The sequence below is a fragment of the Peromyscus eremicus genome, chromosome 8b (assembly GCF_949786415.1).
Source record: "Peromyscus eremicus chromosome 8b, PerEre_H2_v1, whole genome shotgun sequence".
NCBI classification, from domain to species: Eukaryota; Metazoa; Chordata; class Mammalia; order Rodentia; family Cricetidae; genus Peromyscus; species Peromyscus eremicus.
Window position 1 is genome coordinate 43,748,315 of NC_081424.1, and position 23,282 is coordinate 43,771,596.

General features: G+C 42.9%; 1 protein-coding gene across 2 annotated transcripts in view; it reads right to left on the reverse strand.

Moving 5' to 3' along the window:
- The window catches only part of Epm2a (EPM2A glucan phosphatase, laforin), a 105,052-nt gene extending 93,729 nt beyond the window's left edge, over positions 1 to 11,323 (reverse strand). For both annotated transcript variants that reach the window (XM_059272740.1, XM_059272739.1), the window contains exon 1: positions 11,008 to 11,323. In XM_059272740.1, coding sequence (XP_059128723.1) covers positions 11,008 to 11,323 — 316 coding nt within the window. The remainder of the gene's footprint in view (positions 1 to 11,007) is intronic.
- Positions 11,324 to 23,282: the final 11,959 nt, after the last annotated feature.

Sequence of the window (23,282 nt, forward strand, 5' to 3'; positions counted from 1 at the left end):
CAGCTTTTGTGAAGAGCACTTTTAAAAGGAATATCCATCTAATCCAATCTACCTTGACTGCAGAGAAAATGTAAGAGATCATAAAAAGTAACAAACATAGCCGGGCGGTGGTGGCGCACGCCTTTAATCCCAGCACTTGGGAGGCAGAGCCACGCGGATCTCTGTGAGTTCGAGGCCAGCCTGGGCTACCAAGTGAGTTCCAGGAAAGGCACAAAGCTACACAGAGAAACCCTGTCTCGGAAAAATAAATAAATAAATAACAAACATAAACCCATAACTATATATTCAGTCAGTGTTTTATACAAAGTGTATAGAGTATTTACAAAGATTATTTATATACATTGTCTCAGTTATCTAAATAATTATTCTGAATTCAAGTTAAACCAATGTCTTCTACACATTCTTCAGAATTACCTTTAGCTCAGCATTCAGTGGGTGACATTTACAAAACTTCCAAATCCAAGATGGTACAACCAACAGTGTAACATCCTAGTCCAGTCTTTCAAGTGTGAGAGAGTCTGGATGTCAGGTATCTAGTTAGGAATTACTAGGTTTGAAGGTCACTGAGGATGGACCCATCTTCATAACAAGCAGCCTGCAAAACCAGGACTATAGGACTTCAATGCCTGATCCACAGAATGAGATCTGAGTCATATATTTCACTCTTGATGGAGACATGACATTCTAAATTACCTAAAATACAATAAGATTACTGCCTAGCATGAATTTTTCTAGTAAAGAACGAACACAACCATTGTGGCTTCCCTTAAGAGTTAACTCGAATAAACCTGAGACTCACCTGTACAGGAAATACCACCATCGAAAGCTCCTGTCTAGGGGTCCAGAGGTCGCAGAAAAAACTATGGCCGGGCGGTGGTGGCGCACGCCTTTAATCCCAGCACTCAGGAGGCAGAGCCAGGCGGATCTCTGTGAGTTCGAGGCCAGCCTGGTCTCCAAAGCGAGTTTCAGCAAGCAAAGCTACACAGAGAAACCCTGTCTCGAAAAAACAAAAAATCAAACACACACACACACCCCTCCCAAAAAAAAAGAAAGAAAAGACTATGAAGCCTACCAAAACATGTATGTAAGCACAAGGATCTCAACCTCAGGAGCATTTTCCTCTGTAGCTGTCCCTTCAACTACTGCCAACTCTGACCTCCTGAAAGTGTTTTCCTCCACAGTGGACTTTCTGCCCCTGTCTGCTCTCACCTTGATAGTGTTTTCTTCTGCAATTGTACTTCAATCACTGTCCACTCTCACCCTTTAAAACAGTCCCACTTTACTCTGTGATAAACACTGCACTCAGCACTCTATCTCATAGGTCTTCCTCCTCCAAGCCACACACACTCTAATTATGAGAAGGATCCTGGGGACATGTTCAGAGCACCCAATAAGAATTCTTTATAACTATCAAGGTCATCTTAGAAACAAGAAAGGTTGGGCTGGAGAGATGGCTCAGAGGTTGAGAACACTGGCTGTTCTTCCAGAGGTCCTGAGTTCAGTTCCCAGCGACCACATGGTGGCTCACAACCATCTGTAATGAGATCTGGTGCCCTCTTCTGGCCTGCAGACTGAACACTCACTGTATACATGATAAATAAATAAAATCTTTAAAAAAAAAAAAAGAAAGAAAAAGAAACAAGAAAGGTTGCTTGAAGCAGTTAGTATACAGTGGTAATATAGTTGAGATTCTTCTTCTCTTCTAGGCTGGCCTCAAACTCAGAGAGATCTGCCTACTTTTGCCTCCTGAGTGCTGGTATTAACGGTGTGCTCCATGCTAACCTCGTGAATAAGATTCAAAGCAAGAAAAAGTAAATTAGGTTGAAAAATGAAAACTTGGATAAATATGCACTCTCATTAATAATGCATAAATAAATAGCAGTTCCTTCAGTTTTTACAAATGTAGCAAATCAATATGAAATGTTAGCAATATAAGAGAAGTACCCGACACTTAACATAGAGTGCTCTGTACTGACTCTAACTTTCCTGTACACCTAAAACTATACTAATAGTATATTTTTGAAAATACATGCAATATAACCCAAAATATGTTTTTAAAAAATCCACAAGTGAAGCTCAGATATGTTATACACAAAAACAGATTATTTCCCATAATATAAGAAAATATTTTAGAAACTACACTTAAATGTGACACCCTCATAGGAACCAGAAGACAAGGTCTCTAGCCATATGTTCAGTATGGTCAAGAATTTAAACATGACTAATTAAGACAGAAAGAAATATGAAAAAAAAAACTAGGTAAAACTGCTAGAAATGAAAATACAGGGGGCCAGGCGGTGGTGGTGCATGCCTTTAATCCCAGCACTCAGGAGGCAGAGGCAGGCGGATCTCTGTGAGTTCGAGGCCAGCCTGGTCTCAAAAGCGAGTTCCAGGAAAGGTGCAAAGCTACACAGAGAAGCCCTGTCTCGAAAAAACCAAAAAAAAGAAAGAAAGAAAATACAGGATCTCAGGGGAAATGCCACTGCCTGTGACTGACAGCAGACTGAATCCCACCGAAAGCCTCACTCTTCTCATTTGTATAATATAGAAAGGAATACCAGCCCCAGTGCTGGCCTGATGACCAAGGGTGACTTCATGGAAAGCACTGAAGAAGTCCTGACACTCAACAGTGGTAGACACTCGATAACACCCATCTCTTCTGCTCTGTGCTCCATCCCCTCATCCAATGGTCACCGAGCAGCTGTTATGTACCAACTACAGCAGCAAGATGTAAAATGAAAAACAAAACATGGAATTCCTATCCTAGTAGGGCTCACAGTTTGGTAAGAAGACCTATCTTACACAAACAAACATTGCACTTGATCTCTTTTGTTTTAAAGATGTAGTGGACATTGTTTTAGTTACCTACATCGAACCTCCTCCCCTTACTCTTCTTGGAAACCAAAACCACAACTTTCTTCAGGAGAGCAGCAAAGAGCTGGGTAAAATTCTATAGTATAAACATGGTGGTGTGAGGAGAAATTTCCCCTATAGACTCATGGATTTGTACTTCTGGTCCCCAGTCAGCAGTGATGTGATTACAGAACCTCTAGGAGGCACGGACATACTAGAGGAAGTATGGTACAGGACCCACCTTGAGGGTTTATAGCTTCACCTCACTTCTGGTTCTTTCTCTGTGTTTCCTGTGTGTGGATAAAATGTGACCAACCAGCTTCCTGCTCCTTCTGAATAGAGAACAGAGAATAAAGGAGGAAACCATCAAGAGAGAGTGAGTGTCTCAAAAGTCTAATACACACCAACTCCATGGATTTCCCTTCGGACCCTGTGCTGCTGGGGGTTGGTCCTCCAGGCAGCGGTAAAACCTGCCCTTCCTGAAGTTGCTTTTGTTCTGTATTTTGTCATGGAAACAAGAAAAGTAACTAATACATAACCAACATGACTGTACACTGTAATAAGTTGTAATAGGAGATATGAGGAAAAAGACGTATATAGAACAAAAAGACATTAGGTAGGCTGCAAAGATGCCTCAGCAGTTATGAGCACTTACGGCTCTTACAGAAGACCCATGTTCGTTCAGTTCCTAGCACCCACCCCCATCAGGCAGCTCAAAACTGCCTGTAGCTTCAACTGCAGGAGATCTGCCTCCCTCTTCTCACCTTCCTGAGCATTTGCACACTTAACGGTATAAATCATCTCATGCAGGCACAAACATACACATAAAAATAAACCTTTTCCAAACAGATGTTCAGGAAGACTTCGAGGCAACCAGAAAAAAAACGGAGACCTAACAAATAAGTAAATGCCAGCCTGGAGAAGCACAGAAGGTAAGCTTCCACATCTGCATCCCTCCGCACCCTCAAATGGCCTCCGTGAAATGAACGTGCAGTAAAGGCAGTAGGAGAAGGTTTCCTGGGAAAGGTCCTAGTGTGAGTGAGGCTTGGAGATCCGCACCAGCACACTGAGGTAGCTGAGGCCCTGCCCATCAGCCCCGGGATCAAGGGAAATGGGAACTCTGCTCAGTAACAAGCATCCTACTGTTGGTCACAGGATAGGGAAAGATGGCTACCCAATGTTAGCCCAGACAGACCTCCCTCAGGAATCAGAAACCTAAATACATTGCTCAGTAACCTTGTGACTTGGAGTCTCTGTTTATTGGGTAACCACAGCTCCCTCATTTCCTCAGCCCTCACCGGCCAGAGAGCATTCGTCACTCATGAAACTGGCCTGATGACTTCACAGACACAGACACACACAGACACAGACACACAGACACACACAAACTGGCCTAACACCTGCTTTGCCTTAAAAGGGAAATTCTCCTGGTGTGGAAAGCCCTACCCTTCAGCCCTTAGACACCCTCTGTAACACCATCTTGCTCCCTGTGGCTGCGCTGCTCTTCTCTACTCTAGAGAGACAGGCCGGCGGTTTGTTGCCCCAATAAACTGCTTCTTCTCCCTCAGAAGTGTCTTGTTCAGTGGTTTTCACTATGCATGCTTACGTGTGGTGTCTAAACTCATTTCCCTCTGCTGACGGCTCTCACCCGTCACATGTGACTCCAGATTCAGTCTGTCCCATCCACCATTTCTTTCTCCTCCCTGCCTTCTTGCCTCTCCCCGTCTACTCTGGTAAGTGTCTCTCAGAGCTGTCTGCTCAACATTTCCTTCTCTGTAAAGTCTGTACGCTGGGTAGTCTCCCTACTATGGAAGTCCCAGGGGTCCGGGTGTTAGGTACGTCCGGCGTGGGATATCTGAGGGGGAAAACAAAAATCTACATACACTGTGTTCTGATGTCTGTTAACGTAATTCCTCTAAGACAAAATTCTATCAATTCAGCTATAGCTCCGGCAGGCATTCAGGACAGGACTAAATACAGATACACCAAGCCCTTTATCGGTCTACTTTTATTTCTCTGGGGTGAAACCCTGTCCCCATAGCTTCAGTTCCGTCCAGTTCCCCAGCTCATAGTCAGTCCTGCTAACGACTAAACTCCTATGCTTCCAGCCTCATCTTCGTCCTCTGTGTCCTCTTTCTCCATCTCTGCTGCTCTCTACTCCTGGCACTCAGAAGACTCCACCCGAGACCTGCTTACCCTCCACAGAACCTCTGTCATCCTCTCTCCTCTCTCGCCACGCTGCCTTCTGTCTGTGTCTACAGAAAATGCCTGCCCTTTCTTTCCCTGGGCTCTCTGCCTCTTCAGGAATGTTGTTTTATCTCCCACCTTGATAAAAAACCTCTTTTGTTCTCAGTCAACTGCTCTGGAGAACCAGTAGGCCTCCTCAAGGCGAGGGGATGGCCTGAGCTTCATTAGCACAAGAAACAAAGCTATGTGTCTCCAGCCAGCTTGTCTCCTAAACTCAGCGGGGGAGTTAGTAACTTAGTAGTTCAGCAGGTCTGGGGAGCTGAACTGTTTGCCAATTGGTCTGGGCCTGCAAGAGTTTCATAGCAGAAGACAGCTGGAATATTAAAGGCTGGGTATCACCAAATATTCATCATAAATGGCTTGCCTTTTGATAGGCCCTTGACCGGCCAAAGTATAGCTTTAACATACAGCTGAATCTCTATAATATATTCTTGTGGCCCACAAGACCCTACGACCTCCTTGGCATCTGTCACCCGGTCAGGACACCCATCCTCAGGATCTTGACACTCTCTAGATGAACCACAGCTACTTGGGGATGCCCTCTGGATCAAGAGTCCATCCAACAGCACTGAACCTCTGCCACTCCCCCCAACCCACTTCCCCTCTCCACTCAGCTGTGTCCATGTCTCCCTTCTGCTCCTGTCCCCTCTGGCTCTTTCTCCCTCAGGCGGACCTCCCTGCCGGCCTGATAACATTCTTCTTCTACTCCCGACAGAGAAAAGCCTCTCCCAATTCTTCTCTATCTTATCTTTGCTCTAATCCTGGAATTCCCTTACTACTGCTACCTTTCCCTCAAGGACATCTTCTCTCCTCCCTCTAATTCTTCTCATTCAAAACAGCACTCTTCACCTCCTCCCGGCTTAAGTCTCTTTCCCCGCCTTGGACTCAGGGATAGAATTAAACCTCACTGCCTAATTTATTTTATTATAATACAGTCTGGCTTCAATATAAACTTAATAACTAGTCTCAATGGCCAGAAAAATGATACATAAAACTTCCAAATTCTCAGAGATCCGAATTTCTTTTCTCTCTGCTCCCATATGTCCCTGTGCGCCTCCGGTCATACCCACCAGATTCTCCTAGCGAAAGCCTAGTCTCCTTCCAAACCCTTTCAAAACACAGAACCCTCGGCCTCCTCTCTGTTAGAATTTGATACAGAGGACACGGCTCCCCCAAGGGTTCCTTGCCAGTGTAATCCACTGGCACATCCCTTAGCTAACCCATCAAGCCTAGGTATGTCTTTATAAGAGAGAAAAATACTCAAATACTCTATAACTTTTTCAGGGTGTCTGCCTCCATCTGTAGATACACAAAAACTAATCATGGATATGCAGATCACGGGATTCAGTCTTACAAAAATTCAAACGTCTTTTGGGGATAGAAAATATTTTTCCCCTCCTAGGTCTTTTTAAAAAAATGTTTTAGTGCAAAGGTATACTACTGGATATTTCTATTTTTAAGTATATTTTTTTTGACCCTTCAACATCAGGAAGTAATTAATGCCTAAGAACTTTGATTGGTCTCAGAGAGGTAACAGATTGAATAAGTTTTGTCTGGAAGTCTGGCAGGATTAAATGTTGTACATTTGGTGACATTTTTTTCTTTTGTATTTTCTATTTTAAAAATACTTTGAGGGCTGGAGAGATGGCTCAGAGGTTAAGAGCACTGGTTGCTCTTCCAGGGGTCCTGAGTTCAATTCCCAGCAACCACATGGTGGCTCACAACCATCTGTAATGAGATCTGGTGCCCTCTTCTGGTACGCAGACAGAACACTGTATACATAATAAATAAATCTTTAAAAAAAAAAATACTTTGAGCCGGGCGGTGGTGGAGCACGCTTTTAATCCCAGCACTCGGGAGGCAGAGCCAGGAGGATCTCTGTGAGTTCGAGGCCAGCCTGGACTACCAAGTGAGTTCCAGGAAAGGTGCAAAGCTACACAGAGAAACCCTGTCTCGAAAAAACCAAAAAAAAACAAAAAAAACAAAAAAAAAAACTTTGAGTTTTTGATGAAGAGGAAGTGCATACGCTTTCACAGTCCACAGTAATAACTAACACGTCATTAGTCCAGGCCATGTATTATTCCTTAGGGTTCTCCCAGACAGTTACTTCAATGTGGCCCCTGAACCCCCCACTTGCTTCCTCAACTCACCCTACATATGAAGGGAGAACTTCATACTCTCTTCCAAGTCACACACAGAAACAGCTGGGCTGCAGCTCTCCCAGTAACGACTAAATTCGGCAACCTCAGTAGCAGCTACAGGTCTGGCTCAGGGGGTGGGGGAGATTGGGTCACAGCTTAGATCTACCTCAGCAGATGTCTACCCAGTTGGCAGACACTAGCCAGCAGTCAACTTCAACCTTACAACTGCTCCAGAACGAACTCACCTCCCTTACCTCAACGGTCCTACACGACTGGAGGGCCCTGGACACACTGGCTGCCAAAGAGGGAGGCGCTTGTTTCTTCACTAAAAATATGGTTGGAGCTATGTAATCAGTCTGGCCAAGTGGAAGAAAGGATTTTAAAAAAATTCTTACATAAACTGGCTTGTAAACCTGGACTTCTATGGGCCAATCCCAATGCAGGACTCTCAGTATGTCCCCTCTAGGGCCGTTGCCCTTACCTCTGCTCAGCCCACTGGTCTCTATCCTTCCCATAATGATAACTGTTTCCTGTCTCTTTAGACTGTTTCGGAAAATATTAGTAACATGACCCAATGGTCAAGGAGCCAGAGGCTTTTGACCGTGGGGCCCACAGAGATCCCGGCTTGTGACTTGTTTTCACCTTGACTCAAAGTCAGAGAGTCCGAGCTTGTTTTCCTGGGCAAGGCTACATAAATTGGGTGTTTTCTCCAAAGGCTTGGTTACCAGGTGTCTTCTACTTCAAGGCCTATTTTACAAGATGCTTTGCCATAAGGCATGGTCACCAGATGTCTTGAGTACTAAGGAGGTGTTTACTTTGTACTTTGACCCATGATGAGAGAGAGAGAGAGAGAGAGAGAGAGAGAGAGAGAGAGAGAGAGAGAGAACGAAAGAGAGAGAGAGAGAGAGAGAGAGAGAGAGAGAGAGAGAGAGAGAGACCACTAGACCCCTATGGTTAACTAGTGCTGGGGTTAAAGGCGTGTACCACCACACCAGGCTCTGTTCCCAGTGTGGTCTTGAACTCACAGAGGTCCAGATGAATCTCTGCCTCCTGAATGCTAGGATTAAAGGCGTGTGCTACCACTGCCTGACCTCTATGTTTAATATAGTGGCTGGCTTCATCCGCTGATCCCCAGGCAAGCTTTATTTGTTAGAGCACAAATAAAATATCACCACAATGTCCTTCAAAGGGGGAGGTCTTTTTGCACCCCTTGCTTTGGTATTTAAAGGCTGTGAGTATTGGTATTGACCCAGAGCCCTCCCAAAGCTATCCTATATCTCTGTCTTCTTCATCTACATCTCTATTTCATACCTATCATTTCCCAATTCCACACTCCCCACTTCAGAACTGCTCAACAGGTCGAGTGGGACTCGACATTAGACAAACTTCCCTCGAATCTCTTATGGTCGCCTGCCATCCTAACCTCCAGCATCGCCACATCTCCTCATTAATGTCTAATCCTCAGCACCAACCAAACCATCTACAAGAGGGCATTCATTGGTAACAGTGAGAAAACAGAACATGAACATGTGAAAGCTAACGTACAAACGAAGATGGGGTAAGGAAAAGAAGAGGGGTGTGTGCATTATTTTTAGAAATCTCTTAAAGAGCAATTTTCTTTAATAAGGTAATAATGAACCCTTTACAAAATAAAAGTCAGTATCATTTCTGTAATTTAAAATGAGGATACAAAATCAGAAGGGAAGAAAGAGGTAATGAGCGCAGACTAAATTCTCCATATTTTTTAGCAGGTGCAGTTGTTAATTTTATGCATTTACAGCAGGTGTCAACAGACACGAATTTTTACAAATTATATATAATGTATATGGTAACTATCAGAAAAATAGAAAGCAGACGAGCTAAAGTGGGTGCATTAAGAAATAGCAATGAAGCAAATTATTGGGCGTTTTGAGCGATGTCAGAAAAGCTAATAAAGGAGAGAAGCTGGAAATGGAAGACCTAATATACCTTACACTGTTTTTAAAATTATCAGATGTTATTTTAAGGTGGAGAGGTCCACAGTAATATTAACAGAAATGCTCTTCAAAGGAAGGACAAGCAACGGCAGGCACCTCTCACTTCTGGTATAATGAAAGACAGTAATGCTAGCTGACCATCAAATCCAAGAGTGGCCAAAAAGAACAGCAGAAGTAATAAACATATGCCAGTAAACCATGCTCTTCTGGTGGTGTTTGTTTTGTTTTGTTTCTGGATTCTTGGTTTCTACATCATTACTGGTTAATGGCCTGTTTTTCTGCCCATAGGATAGGAACTTCTCAAGAAGCACTCCTTCTGTAGCATTTAAACAATCACTGAGCCATACTGTCTCAGTTAGGGTTTGTATTGCTGTGAAGAGATACCATGACCACGGCAGCTCTTATAAAGGAAAAACATTTCATTGAGGTAACTTACATTTTCAGAGGTTTAGTCTATTATCATCATGGTGCGACATGGTGGCATGGAGACAGACATGGTGCTGGAGCTCAGAGCCCTACATTTTGATAGGCAAGCAATAGGAAGTGGTCTGAGACACTGATGTGGCTTCAGCAAGGCCACACCTCCTAGTAGTGCCTCTGCTTTTGAAGGCCTTTTTTTTTTTCAAACCACCACACATATACTCTCAATTTTTCACCCTGCTCATTTCCTTCAAAGAAAAGGCTGCCTCAATCCACCTGTGTTGTGGGCAAACAGGATGGTACTGCTTCTTCAGGACATTCCTTACTGAAATGTAAAGTGGCTACATTTTGGCTTCTCTGAATCTACTGTACAGAAATACTCCCAAATGCTGGAAAGAAAACTATGTGCTTGGATTCCAATCCAAGAATCTCTAAAAGTAAAAGGAGCCTTAATACAGAGTGACAGGTGCACAGTACTTTTTCACTTAACAAATAAAACACACCCATATGCAATAAGCCTGAGCTGTATTAATAATATGGTTAAAGGAGAAAAAATATATTCAAGATGATATATTGTACAGTATTTGTTCAAAAAGTTACACATACACATGCATGCTGGCAGTGTGTTTACAGTGTTGTATGGCAGAAATGCTGCTTTCACTCATATTTTTATTTTTATAATATTTTTGTGAAACAATATATTGTTTGTCTCACTCTGTAGCCTAGGCTGGGAACTCCCAGAAATTCTGTTTTAGCTTCACAAAGCTGGGATTACAGATTTGTGCCGTCACACCTGGTTATTTATTTTTATTGATATTATTATGTCTTTACAACCAGTATTACTCTTCATGTATTTGAAGAAATCAGGTCACGTCTCAACTCCCTTGTATCAGGACAAGCTTTCATTGGGGGAGGAGCTTGTTATTTCCCACTCAAAATCTAAGGGAAAACTCCCTGCAGTTAGTGGCCCTTTGTAGCCTGGGATTGGGGATTTTTGAGTGGGTTAGAGACCTGGGGTGGAGCTGAGGCCGCGAACCACAAGAGCTAGCTCCCGATCACGCCGGCCTAGAGCGGCGTTGGGGGAACGCAGTGCAGCGGGGTGGGGTCAAGGTGGGCAGGCAGGACAGTGGGGTGTGCGGGGGGCGTGCGAGCTGCGGGGTGCGCGCGACCCGAGGCAGCGGCCGGGGTGCACTGGGGGTGCTGCGGGGTGCGGGCCCCAAGAGAGCGGCTGGGGTGCACGGGGGTGCTGCGGGGTGCACGGGGGAGCTGCAGGGTGCACGGGGGAGCTGCGGGGCGCACGGGGGAGCTGCGGGGCGCAGGCCCAGAGGCAGAGGCCGGGGAGCACGGCGGAGGCCAGGGGCGCGCAGTACCTTCCCAGCGCAGCTCGCCTCCCGGCTCGCGCTGCAGGAACTTGTACCAGAACGTGTCCACGCGGCCCGCGTCGTCGCGGCCCGACTCCGGCCCGCCGGCCGCCCCCTCGTCGGGCGCCAGCTCCACTTCGGCGAGCCACAGGCCGGGCTCCTGCAGCGCCAGCGCGGCCGCCCCCGCCGCGGTGCCCGCGGGCCTGAGTCGCACGGCCCCGCGTGGCTCCCAGCGGCCCAGCTCGGGCCGCGATCCCGCGAGCAGCAGCTCGGGCCGCGCGCCGGCCACCGCGGGCGGCACCACCAGGCCGAAGCGGAAGAGCATGGCGGTGGTCCCCTCCCCGAGCACGTCCAGTCCTGGGCGCCTGGCGAGCGGCGGTGCGAGCCCCCGGGGCAGCGCGCGGACGCGTACCGCGCCGCGCGTTTGGGGTCGGGTCACGCGGCCGCGGGTGTGCGTTCCCCGTGCACCCGGGAGCTGCGGCCGCGGGAAGCGAGCGTTCGGGGCCCACCGTGGGACTAGGGGAGAGGGAAATGGCACCGGACAATCTGGACACATTGTCCAGTCGTCCTCTTGGAGATCGGGAAGTACCTTTACACTAAGTCCGGAAGGAGGAAATAGTATCCAGGCTGAGCCCCCAACCTCACCCGCAGTGAAGTTGGGGAAAGATCCCGGACTTGGTAGTAGCTCTCAGCAGCCCAACTTTCAGTCTCTGTGGGCCTCTGTTTATAAAGTGGGAATAATGCAGATGGATAATGATCTTTAGAGATGTTCCACTCCAAACGCAGAGCCCAGAGTTCAGCAAACACACAGGGAGACTGCAGAGTAAAAAAAACAAACTCGTGTGTAGCCTATGGAAAACGATCTTCCCAAGATCAAAACACGACAAAACTTTGTGAGATGATAAATATGTAAGTTTAGAAACAAGGCCTCACAGTGGAGACCAGACTGACCTCAAATTTTCAAGATCCTTCTGCCTCTGTCTTTCCTAGGATTCCAGACCCAGAGCCCAGCTCTGTGTGTGTGTGTGTGTGTGTGTGTGTGTGTGTGTGTGTGTGTGTGTGTATTTACAGGCCCAGGGCCCTGCTAAGGCTACTTCCGTGTTTGTGTGTTGCTTCTTGTAAATATTAGCACTGGCACTGGTTTTTCTCATAAAACATCTTTGGGTCAAGAAACAGCTTTATTATTTTGCCCAAAAAAAAAAAAAAAAAAAAAAATCTACATCTTGCAGGAAGCAAGGGGGATATACTCCAATTTGTTACTGATATGAATAAATAAATGTTCTGTTCTTAATTGCTTTATACTATTACTTTGGTATTCTTGATATGTTCACCAATATTTAACCTGATACACACCTCCTAAATGAGTTAAAAATCACAAGCAGCATAGTTGTCAGTATTTGGAAGCTGGTGTAGGAGAAAACCAGAATTCTATGCACGCAGAAAATCTGTAAGACAAAAGTAGGGGAAAAAAACGCAAAATATACAAGACTCCGTTTACAGAACAGTTAGTAAAGGAATACAACAAGTCACTCTTTAAACAGGGACCTTCCACTCAGAGCTTGTTTGGTTGCTGTGTTTACGGATGAAAATGTGAAGACGGTAAGGCCGGCCAAACTTGGCTGATTCAGAAACAAAACAGAAGTGAGCTGAGAGTGGCAGACGGGTGGGTCAGTTTATTTAAAGTCTCTGTTACAAAACATTCCTGGAGTAATTTTAGGAAGATAATAGTCATTAGGCCATGCAAAGAGGACTACTTGTCTAGTTTGAAATCCAGACTTGAGTGGTTTATTTCTTCAGGAAGCAGGCTCTAGCTCTTTTGCAGCTTTCTTGGGTAGGGTGCTGCTGGCACTGGGTGTTTTTCATGTAGATGCCTTCCCACCAGACCTCCAGAGTGATCCCTGCCCTCTCAGAAGTGAAATAATGGCAGAAAGAAAATAGTATGTTGGTTCAAAGGACTTTGACTTTTTCTTTCTCATTATAAAGATATTAAGTGTCTTAACCATTGAAAGAAGTATCCTTTTCAACCGTTACACAAAATATGTGATCATTTATTTAGACATGGATCTGAATATGGTGAAATGTGATGGCTACATTGGGGGGCGTTTACCCACCAACCCCACAGTTCCCCAGAGTTTTCTTGAGTGCAAGCAGCAGGTAATATTAGAAGGATTTAGATTGTGAAGATAAACAGAAAATACAGGATAGCCTCAAGAGGGCCTGGAACCTTTTCCAATGGGCCCTGACTGTCTCTGCCCCAGGGTATTTATAAAGACGCCAAGGGGTGGAGCAAAAGACCTCCTCCCCCAGCCCAGCCAAGTGCAGACCATCTCAGACACCTGCACTCAGACCTGTGGTCCTCATCATCCTTTCTCTGCGGACCTGCTGGGTAAAGCCATGAGGAACCTGAAAACGGGTTCCCACAGGTCCCCCTTTCTTAATATATAAAAAATAACTCATTATTAATGGCTTAGAGCAATCTCCATAGCTGTTATACCTCCCAGTATCGGAGCAGAGGATGATAAAGATGGCACTAACTTTTTTGGATTAGGTCCAAAGTCACTACAGCAGTCTTTAGCTGCATCAAGCCCTCTTTAAACCAAAAAAAAAAATTTTTTTTTTGGTTTTTTTGAGACAGGGTTTCTCTGTGTAGTTTTGTACCTTTTGTGGAACTCACTCTATAGCCCAGGCTAGCCTCGTACTCACAAAGATCCAACTGGCTCTGCCTCCCAAGTGCTGGGATTAAAGGCGTGCGCCACTACCACCCGCCTCTTTATAATTTTTTAAAACAAAATCTTGAACCTAGTTAGAAAAAAACCCAAACATACAATTCCTACAAACCCATATTGAAAAGTAATATTCTCAATCTAAACATTAACACTTTGAAAACTTTTAGCAAAACATCCAAAAGCAGTTTCTTAATAAAACTCTTTACACTTTAAAAGTAGTCTCTTAGTATACCCCGTTTGCATTTCTTACTAACAAAACATGACAATAATCCACTCAAACAACAAGAAAATATTTTTTAAATTAAATACACTAAGGAATATTACTTCTCCCCTTTCTTTGTAAGTTTTTTAAGCAAAATCTCAAGCCTAGTTAGAAAACCCAAACATTTCCATTTAAACAGTACCATTTGTTTTTACATAAACAGTTCCATAAAAACAATTCATGAATCACCAGTTAATAAAGCATATATGCATACACAAAACTGCATCTTGATTCTAGGTAGAAACAATAAATTTCATTTAAACAGTTCCATTTTTAACACAAATAATTCCAGAAAACAGTTCCTAAGTCATCACCATAAGTAAATTCAAAATTGTCCCATTGCACTGAAATCACTACTGTTCATTAAGTCCCAAAATTCAAATGATAAATTCTGGTATGAGCCTTCCAAATACGAAGAAATCCATAACAAAAATCTTTTTGTAGTTTTATCTCATTTTTTTAAGTTCAAAAAGTTCAAAAGTAGTAAATTCTGGTATCAGACTTTCACTTCCAAATATGAAGAAGCATTTTACAACCAAAACTTTTTGCAGTTAACAATTTTAGTTTCAACAAGCGTATCTGCAACTTTCATTCTCAAGCTGGAGACCTTTTCAGTTACAGTAATATTTTAAACTGCACCGTTTTTGATGTTAGCTCAGGTTTTTCTATGTTGCGTTGATTTCCCATGGATCTCAGCTGTGGATGCCTTGTTGTGCTGGTTCTGGCATGCGCCATTCTTAGCTTCTTAGCGGCTTCTGGAGCTTTTGAAACCATTCAGACTGTCTACTTTGCAGTCTACTAGGACACTACCTTCTGTGTCTCAGGTTCTTTCACCATATACATTAAGCATAGATTCACACTCAATATTTATGCTTTTTACAAACTCACATATAACATTAACATCTACTTATTTATACTTCTTAAGGAAACTATAGAACTACTTTAGCAAATATATTTCTTATTTACTTCTTATTTTCATCTTTTACAAGTAGAATCTTTACTTATTTACTTCTTATATTTTTATTTAAACTTATATTTACAAATTCTTATTTAAACTTAATTTAAAACTAGTATCTTTACTTCTTACAAGCTTATTACTACATGTCTTCAGACTACCTTAGATACTTCTTGCAAGCTTATATTCTTAAAGGAACTCTATAGATCTATTTTACAAACTTATATAGGGCTACCATTAGCATATATCTAACTTAGCTAACACCTAAAGATTTCTTAACACAGAGATCTAACAAGACAGAAGAATTTCTACAAACTCACATATCTTATTTCATCTTTTTCTACTTCTTACTCTTTATTATCACTATCTCTATTAGAAAGATTCTCTTAACTAGACAGAAAGTATATACATCATTTCTAAAGTTTAGAGTTTATAGTCAGCTTTGCTATACTGTAGCAAAGCCTACATTACTACCAATTCACCATGTCCAAGCGAGGGACTGAAGATTAAACAGACAAGACAGCGGGTCATTCGTCTCAGTAGAATGCCCTTTATTGAAGGAGGGAGGAGGCCTTAAGTACAGACTTACAGCACAGTGGAAGAACCAGGGAGGGCAAAAGTAAGCTAAGATGTTTTACATTCTAGCATTACACCAATATGCAGGATACGCAAACAAGGAACCTTTGGTAAGCTGTTTAGGAGGAATGAAACCGGCAAGGAATTAGCATAGGGAGAACATCTGATCAAGGTCAGCAAGCAAGGCAACAGCTCCCCAAGGAATGGGGGCCAGGGCCCAACACTATACAACACTGGGATTTAGTGAGTGTTGTCACTATAGAATTGTGATATTTGTTGCTAGTAGACTGTAACATTCTCGGGACAAAGCCACACCCCAAAGTTGGAGAGTTCTCTCAGCCATTCCGGAACCAGCAGAGATGCACTGTCAGCGGTAAACGGTTTTTAACTAGAGGCTGCCCCTTCACCCAAATTCATAATAGCTCCCCTAAGTGCTTCAATTCAGACAAACGTTTCTATTACAGCAGTATTTTTGGTTTGTTCTACCGAAAAACTTCACTTTACACTGAGGGTGAAATTACCGTATTTAGCTGCTGTAAAGCTCTTCACACAAATACTGCACAGCTACTAGGTGGTATAAAGTATTTTTCTAAAGGCTCTAGTAAAGCCAAAAGCAGCACAGCTCCTAACTCTATTTCCTCACTGTTTACATTAACCAGTGACAAAACCTCAGAAACACTAATCCAGCCACTTTCATTCTGGATCCTTTATAGGAATGTCATTGGAGCTGACCTTCGTTAGTTCCACATTCCTTACCAAACGCTCCTATAACCACCAAGCTTCATTCTCCTCTTGTGAAAAAACACAAACATGTTCTCGACCCCATATTAAAACAGGATCGGGATCCTTCCATAATCCCGAGCAGGGATCTTTCCTTTTCACTTGAGCAAAAGTCGCTTGGGTGGCACTGTGCCAAAATCTAGGTGCAGCAGACTGCTCACAGATATCCATATTCAAAAAGTTCAGAACAAAAAGAGCATGATTTAATACGTTATGTGGTGACTGAAGGTAAATTTCTTTTTTATTTTTATTTTTTGAAGTTGTATTTTAAGACTGCTATGAGCCCTTTCTACAATACCTTGTCCCTGAGGATTATAAGAAATACCCGTTTTATGTACGATTTCCCATTGGGTACAAAATTGTTGAAATGCCTTACTTCTATATCCAGAACCATTATCAGTTTTAATAATTTTTGGTATACCCATATACAAAAAACACTTCAAGCAGTGCATAATTACATGTTTTGTAGCTTCCCCAGGTTGTGCACTAGCCATTAAAAATCCTGAATAAATGTCAATGGTCACATGTACATATCTTAATTTGCCAAATTCTGCAATATGAGTAACATCCATTTGCCATAGATGATTAGGATGAAGATCTCGAGGGTTTACCCCTAAGTGAGGGATAGGAAAATATTTTGGACATATCCCACATCGTTTAACTATTTGACGAGCTGCTTCATTGATAAGATTGAATTGCTTTCTTAAGCTTTTGCTATTTTGTTGATGAAGAGCATGTGAGTGTTGAGCCATTTCCACTTGGGATAATGCTACTATCTTTGTTAACTTATCAGCAATTGCATTACCCTCAGCTAAAGGACCAGGAAGATTGGAGTGAGCTCTAATATGGCCCACAAAACATGGCAGCTTTCTTTTGTGAATAGGGTCTTGAGTTTATTGAAACATTTTGACTTGACTGTTGTTAGTTCCAATATTTTCACCAAAACTGTTACTATTCAAAGGAGTCAAGAACATAGATGTTCTTTCATGAAACATATTTGAGAAAAAGCATTTTCAGGATTTAGTATTTTCACTTCATTAGCTTTAACTCCTGATGTTATCATTATTAGCAGCTGTAATATTTAGCATTGATTTCTTATAAGGAACTTTCAGGTGAAGCAATTGGGTTTTTTTTGTTTGTTTTGTTTTTTGTTTTAAGACAGCTTTTCTGAAGTTTGTTTCCATCTATAAATCAGTCATTTCTTTTTTGAATGCCTATTTCCTTGTCTCCCTTATTAGATTTGCAAAGAAATCATTCATTACAGGCTGTTTGTTCAAGAGGTAAAGAACTTTAATTTCCCATACGTTTCTTCATATCTGAAACCATGTTCAGTGTATAAACTGCTTTCTCTTGTTTTCTTAAGGATTTTAAAGTGGCTTGTTTGCTCTTATAGGTAGCTTTTTGTCTGATCTGAGTTCTCAAGAGGTAAGATTAAGCTTTCTAGCATTGCTTTGAGAAGAAACTTCATTCTGAGCTGAAAAGTTTTTTGGACAGTTTTGCCATCTTTAGCTGAAATACTACATTTCCCAGAATTCATTTCTCTTCATCAGCTCACCGTTAAAAAGCTAGCTTTCGGACTTCATTTCCCATAGTTCTTTTCGAGTCTGCGAGTCACCTTCTGATACTTTTACTGGACTTGCTTACGAAGTTTTTGCTTTTGCTACAAGAGATTTGAAACAAGTGTTTTAAGTTTTCAACTATGGGACATTGGGAGATTTCTGTTTTCTTCTCAGCTGGCTTCAACAGGTGTCTCTCCTTCATTTGACACCAGCCTGGATCAGAACTGCACCTGCCTCTTTAGCATTGAGGCTGGCATTCCTGATAGCAACTTTCCTGGGGGCTTGTGTTTGCCTTAGCTCCTTCAGAGATTTTCTCCCACTGATCTTATTCTCATTTTGCTTGTTCCTTCCCCGCCCCCGCCCCCCCCCGCCCCCCCCCCCTGCAGAGCTTCAGATATCTCAGGCGGCTCTGTTCCTCTACTAGCTGCCTTTGGAGGTAGGAGCTTTTTTTCCCCTCCCCCCGAATCTGCCTCAAATTCTAGCAGCTTTTTCAGGTCATACATTTTCTGGGGAGGATTATATCCCTTCTCTGTTTCTTCAGAGTCTTTCTCCCAGACAATTCCCAGTTTGGTCTCAATTTATCCCCTCTGCCCCAGAAACATTTCCCAAAGCCACAGTGACAGCTTTTGCTTCTGAAGGTAGGGGCTTTAGTCCCTTTCTGTTTTCAGGGTCTGTGTGGTTTGCTTACAGATTGAAAATCAAGCTTCTGCTTTTCTTTTTTTTTTTTTTTTTTAAGAATTATTTATTTATTATGTATAGAGCATTCTGCCTGCAGGCCAGAAGAGGGTGCCAGATCTCATTACAGATGGTTGTGAGCCACCATGTGGTTGCTGGGAATTGAACTCAGGACCTCTGGAAGAGCAGTCAGTGCCCTTAACCTCTGAGCCATCTCTCCAGCCCAAGCTTCTGCTTTTCTAACGGGAGGTTTTTGCCATCTCTAAACTCCCATTAGGACAGGCAGTTTTCCCCTCAGGCCTTTCACCTGGCCGGGTCTCCCAGTGGGTTGCATTTGTTTGTCCTGCCCTCAGATAGAGCTTATCCACCTGAGGCAATCAACCCCTCAGGGCTACACTCCCTCACCTCACCGGGAGTCGGTTGAAACAAATCTTTTCTCAAAAAGATGCTTTCTCTGATAGAAAAGAAAGCTTTACTCCTGGATAGTTCTGTTCTGCCCTGGCTGGGCTGTTTCCCCGACAGCATTCTTGTTTTGGCAGTCCAACTGCAGATGCAATTTGGCTTTATTGCTTTCCCAGAAAGGTCCTCTCTCTGATAGGAAAGCTTTTCTCAGATTTCTTTTTGCAGCTGTGAACCTGTCAACCCGGGACTTGCAGGAAAGCGGGCAACAATGCTGTTCCCACTGGCGTTAGCTTTGGTTGTTCATTAGCAGCTTTCCCCTGGGTCCTGAACCTTCCTGCCTCAGCTCTGTGCTCCAGGAAGTTTGCAACTGCAGGAACCCTAGTATCCCCGAAATGCATTTCAACTCAGAGACGCTGGCCAGGCACCTCTAGGGTGTTGGTCTTAAGCGAGGAAACAATGCTAAAAGAGTTTGCATTGCTTCAGGGGACCTTTGTGTTAGGGCAATTAGGAGTACCTTTCATTGACCCTCACTCAAAACCCTTGATGCCTCAGCTCAGCTGCAACTGAAAAGCTTGGCTTTTTTTGGTTTTCCCAGTAAAGAGTTTCCTGCCCTATTGGGCTCTTTACCCACACTCTCCAAAGCATTTCCTTCAGGGTACTCTGACCCACTGTCTTTTACTAGCGTGAGAGACAGAGTTTAGAAGAGGGTTTTAGGAACTTGTCCCTGCCTCCTGCATTGCAGGGAGGATTTTTTTTTTTTTTTTTTTTTTTTTTTTTGGTTTTTCGAGACAGGTTTTGTCTGTGTAGCTTTTGCCTTTCCTGGAACTCACTCTGTAGCCCAGGCTGGCCTCAAACTCACAGAGATCCGCCTGGCCTGGCTCTGCCTCCTGAGTGCTGGGATTAAAGGCATGCGCCACCACTGCCCGGCCTACAGGGAGGATTTTTAAAGCTTGAAAGAAAACTTAGAGAGGTTTTGCTGTCTTAAGAGTTGTGTCGTTTTCCCTTAGAGCTAATCACAGGTGGTCTTCATACTAATATCTTCAGGTGATTATAATTTTTGTCCTTCTGAGAGAGAAAAAGGCTTTAGTTTTTAAGGGCTTTTTGTTGTTGTTGTTTTAAGAGAGCTTTTAGTTTGAGAGAGAAAGATTAAGGTTTGTTAGAGAGATTTTTTTCCCCAAATTTTCCAAGGAAAGCTTTTAGTTTAAGAGAAAGATTTTTTTTTCCCCAAGAGAGAAAGACCAACTTTTCCCAAAACTTCTGAACTTCAAACTTTTTGGCTTTTTACACCCCCATTTTTGCCTCAGGGTGAAATCACTTTCTCCTGTCACTTGGACTTAGCATTTCAGCTGTCCCCAGGTCAAAAGCTTCCATAGGAAACTTTTTCTTCCCCATAAGCTCAAAGAAGAGTTTTTTTTAATACCCGTAAAGCTCAAAGAAAGATTTCCCCCCCAGTTTGTGTTCATAGCCCCCAAAGTTAGAAAATTGAAGAGTTTTTCTGTCTAGTTGCCTTACTTATTTTTTGTACACGATCTTACACTTCTAAGTTTTTCCTACACTATCTATACCTTATACTTATTTTTCACAGATAGAAACTGAGAAAGGGATAGAAGATAGAACATTTTGATAGAAGAGAATTTTGCGCTGCAGCATCAGACATCCTTCCAGTCCGTTTTCCTTTTCTTTCCAGGATAAAACCCCTGCCCCTTAATAATATATGTGCATATATATAATATATATTCCATAACACCGGGCATGCCCCTTTTTCCACTTGCAGGGCTGATTCAGCACTTTTGCAAAAAACTCTGTAATAAAACTATTATTTTCCTTTGTCTTTAGTCCCTATTACTTTGTCTTTAGTCCCTGTTCATTTGTCTTTAGTCTCTTTTTTTTTCTTTAGTCCCTGTTCGATTTTTTTTTCCTTTTTCCTTTAGTCCCTGTTCGGGCGCCATTCTGCAGGGCGTTTACCCACCAACCTCACAGTTCCCCAGAGTTTTCTTGAGTGCAAGCAGTAGGAAATATTAGATAGAAGGATTTAGATTGTGGAGATAAACAGATAGAAAATATAGGATAGCCTCAAGAGGGCCTGGAACCTATTCCAATGGGCCCTGACTGTGTCTGCCTCAGGGTATTTATAGAGAAAAAGACCTCCCTGCAGCCCAGCCAATATGCAGACCATCTCAGACACCTGCACTCGGTCCTAATCATCCTCTCTATGCAGCCATGAGGAACCTGAAAATGGGCTCCCACACTATATTTGAGTACCAAGCAAAGTGCAAGTATAAAGCAGATTACCAAAACAGGGAGTAAACAACATGTCAGGCCTCAATCAAATTTTGACTGTCAATCATTCGGCTATATCAACCATAGTAATAATCACTGAGAACTCATTATGAGCCAGACACAGTAACTACAATGTTATCCCCATTTTCAGATGCAAGGAGACCGAAGTGCTGAAGGGGTCAGTCCACAGGAAGCAAAGGAAAAAGTCACATGCTAAAAAAAACACATCCATTTTGTTAACAGTTAAATATGTAAAGGCAGGTTGGTAAGAAATTTTTTATATGGAATTCACTTAAATCCATGTATATTTTTCAATTTTATATAATACATTTATTCTGTGTGTGTGTGTGATATGTGTGTGTCCGGGGATTGAAGTTAGGTCATCAAACTTGGCATCAAGCACGTTTACCTGTTGAGGAATCTCATATAGCCCAGACTGGTCTCAAACTCAACATTTGACCCAAATTGCCCTTAAATTCCCGATCTTTTTGCCTCAACCTCCTACGTTCTGGGATTATAGGCTTGAACTTCCATACCCACTTTATGCATTTGTTTCATTAATAATAGAAACACAGGTTGAAGAAGCCACGATAGAGTATCCAGTGGTTAAACTGCATTACACCCAGTCTTTTTCTTTCTTGGATTTTGTCAAATTTCCCTTTATATTTCAAAAAGTGTTGGTATTTATTCAAAGAGATTATTTATTAAATCCATTTGCAGTCAGATTTTTTTTTTTTTTTTTTTTTTTTTTTTGGTTTTTCGAGACAGGGTTTCTCTGTGTAGCTTTGCGCCTTTCCTGGAACTCACTTGGTAGCCCAGGCTGGCCTCGAACTCACAGAGATCCTCCTGGCTCTGCCTCCCGAGTGCTGAGATTAAAGGCGTGCGCCACCACCGCCCGGCTGCAGTCAGATTTAAATGCTAGAGTGACATGCTGAATTTAGAGTAAAAACTGAGCCCAGTGGAGTAACATCATTTAAAAAAAAAACCAACCATTTTTATTCCATTTCTATAATGCCATCTTATATATAGCTATAATATTTCTTGGAGAATGGGTAATAAATTCAAACCTAAGAGTTTCAGGATCCAATTCAAATATGCATTTGTTCAAAGTCCCCTTGGAGAAAGCCATTGCCTGGTTTGGTTGTGATACATGTTTCTGACTCTGTGTTTCACTAGTCAGGAAGCTGTTAGTCTTCCCTTGTGATACTGTGTGTATAGATGGACACTGGCTGATAGAAGTCACAGTTTGTTTAAGTATCAGTTTATTACTTCAAAGAACATATCTAAAAGTTAAATGTGGCACATATACTTTCCTGACTTTGTGCCTTAAAGAGCAAAACCCAGAGAAAGTTTGATACAGCATTATCAAGAAGTGTGCATTAGTTAATCATAGCTAATTCTTTCCCCTGGATTGGAAACAGTGGTTGAGGTTGTTCGAAACCCCTCTGGAAATGTGAGTCAACAGAAGAGGGGGCAGCGTCTTTGTCATGCTCCTTTTTCCTTATTTATGTTTATATTCTTCATTTATACTATAAAAAATGTTCATTTAAAAGCTATCCCCCAAGAGGCTGGAGAGATGGTTCATTGGTTAAGAGCATATCCTGCCTGCGCACAAGATTGGGCTTCAGTTTCCAGCACCCACCACTGCCTATCACTCCAGTGCTAGAGGATTTGACATTGTCTTCTGGCCTGTTCAGACAGCTGCACACACCTCCACACAGACACATAGACACACATGCATACACATAATTACGAACAAAAGGAAGATCCCCGGGATACAATTACAGTGCAGCATACGCCATTTCAAAAGACACAGTGCTGCCCTTTCTCTGCCCATCCCATCCCACCCCCATCACTGTGACCACACCTCCTCCCTCAGCTGAGAACCCCTACAAGCCCGAGTTAAGGCTGTGACCTAAATGGACTCTGCCAGGAGAGAGTGAGGGACAAAGTGGTTGGTTGGACCTTGAAGTTAAAGACACGGGTTTAAGGCTTCCTTCAGGTATAAAAAAGATCCCAAGTCTGAGGTAACTTGATTGACAACTGACTAACTAATGCTGGAAGGGATG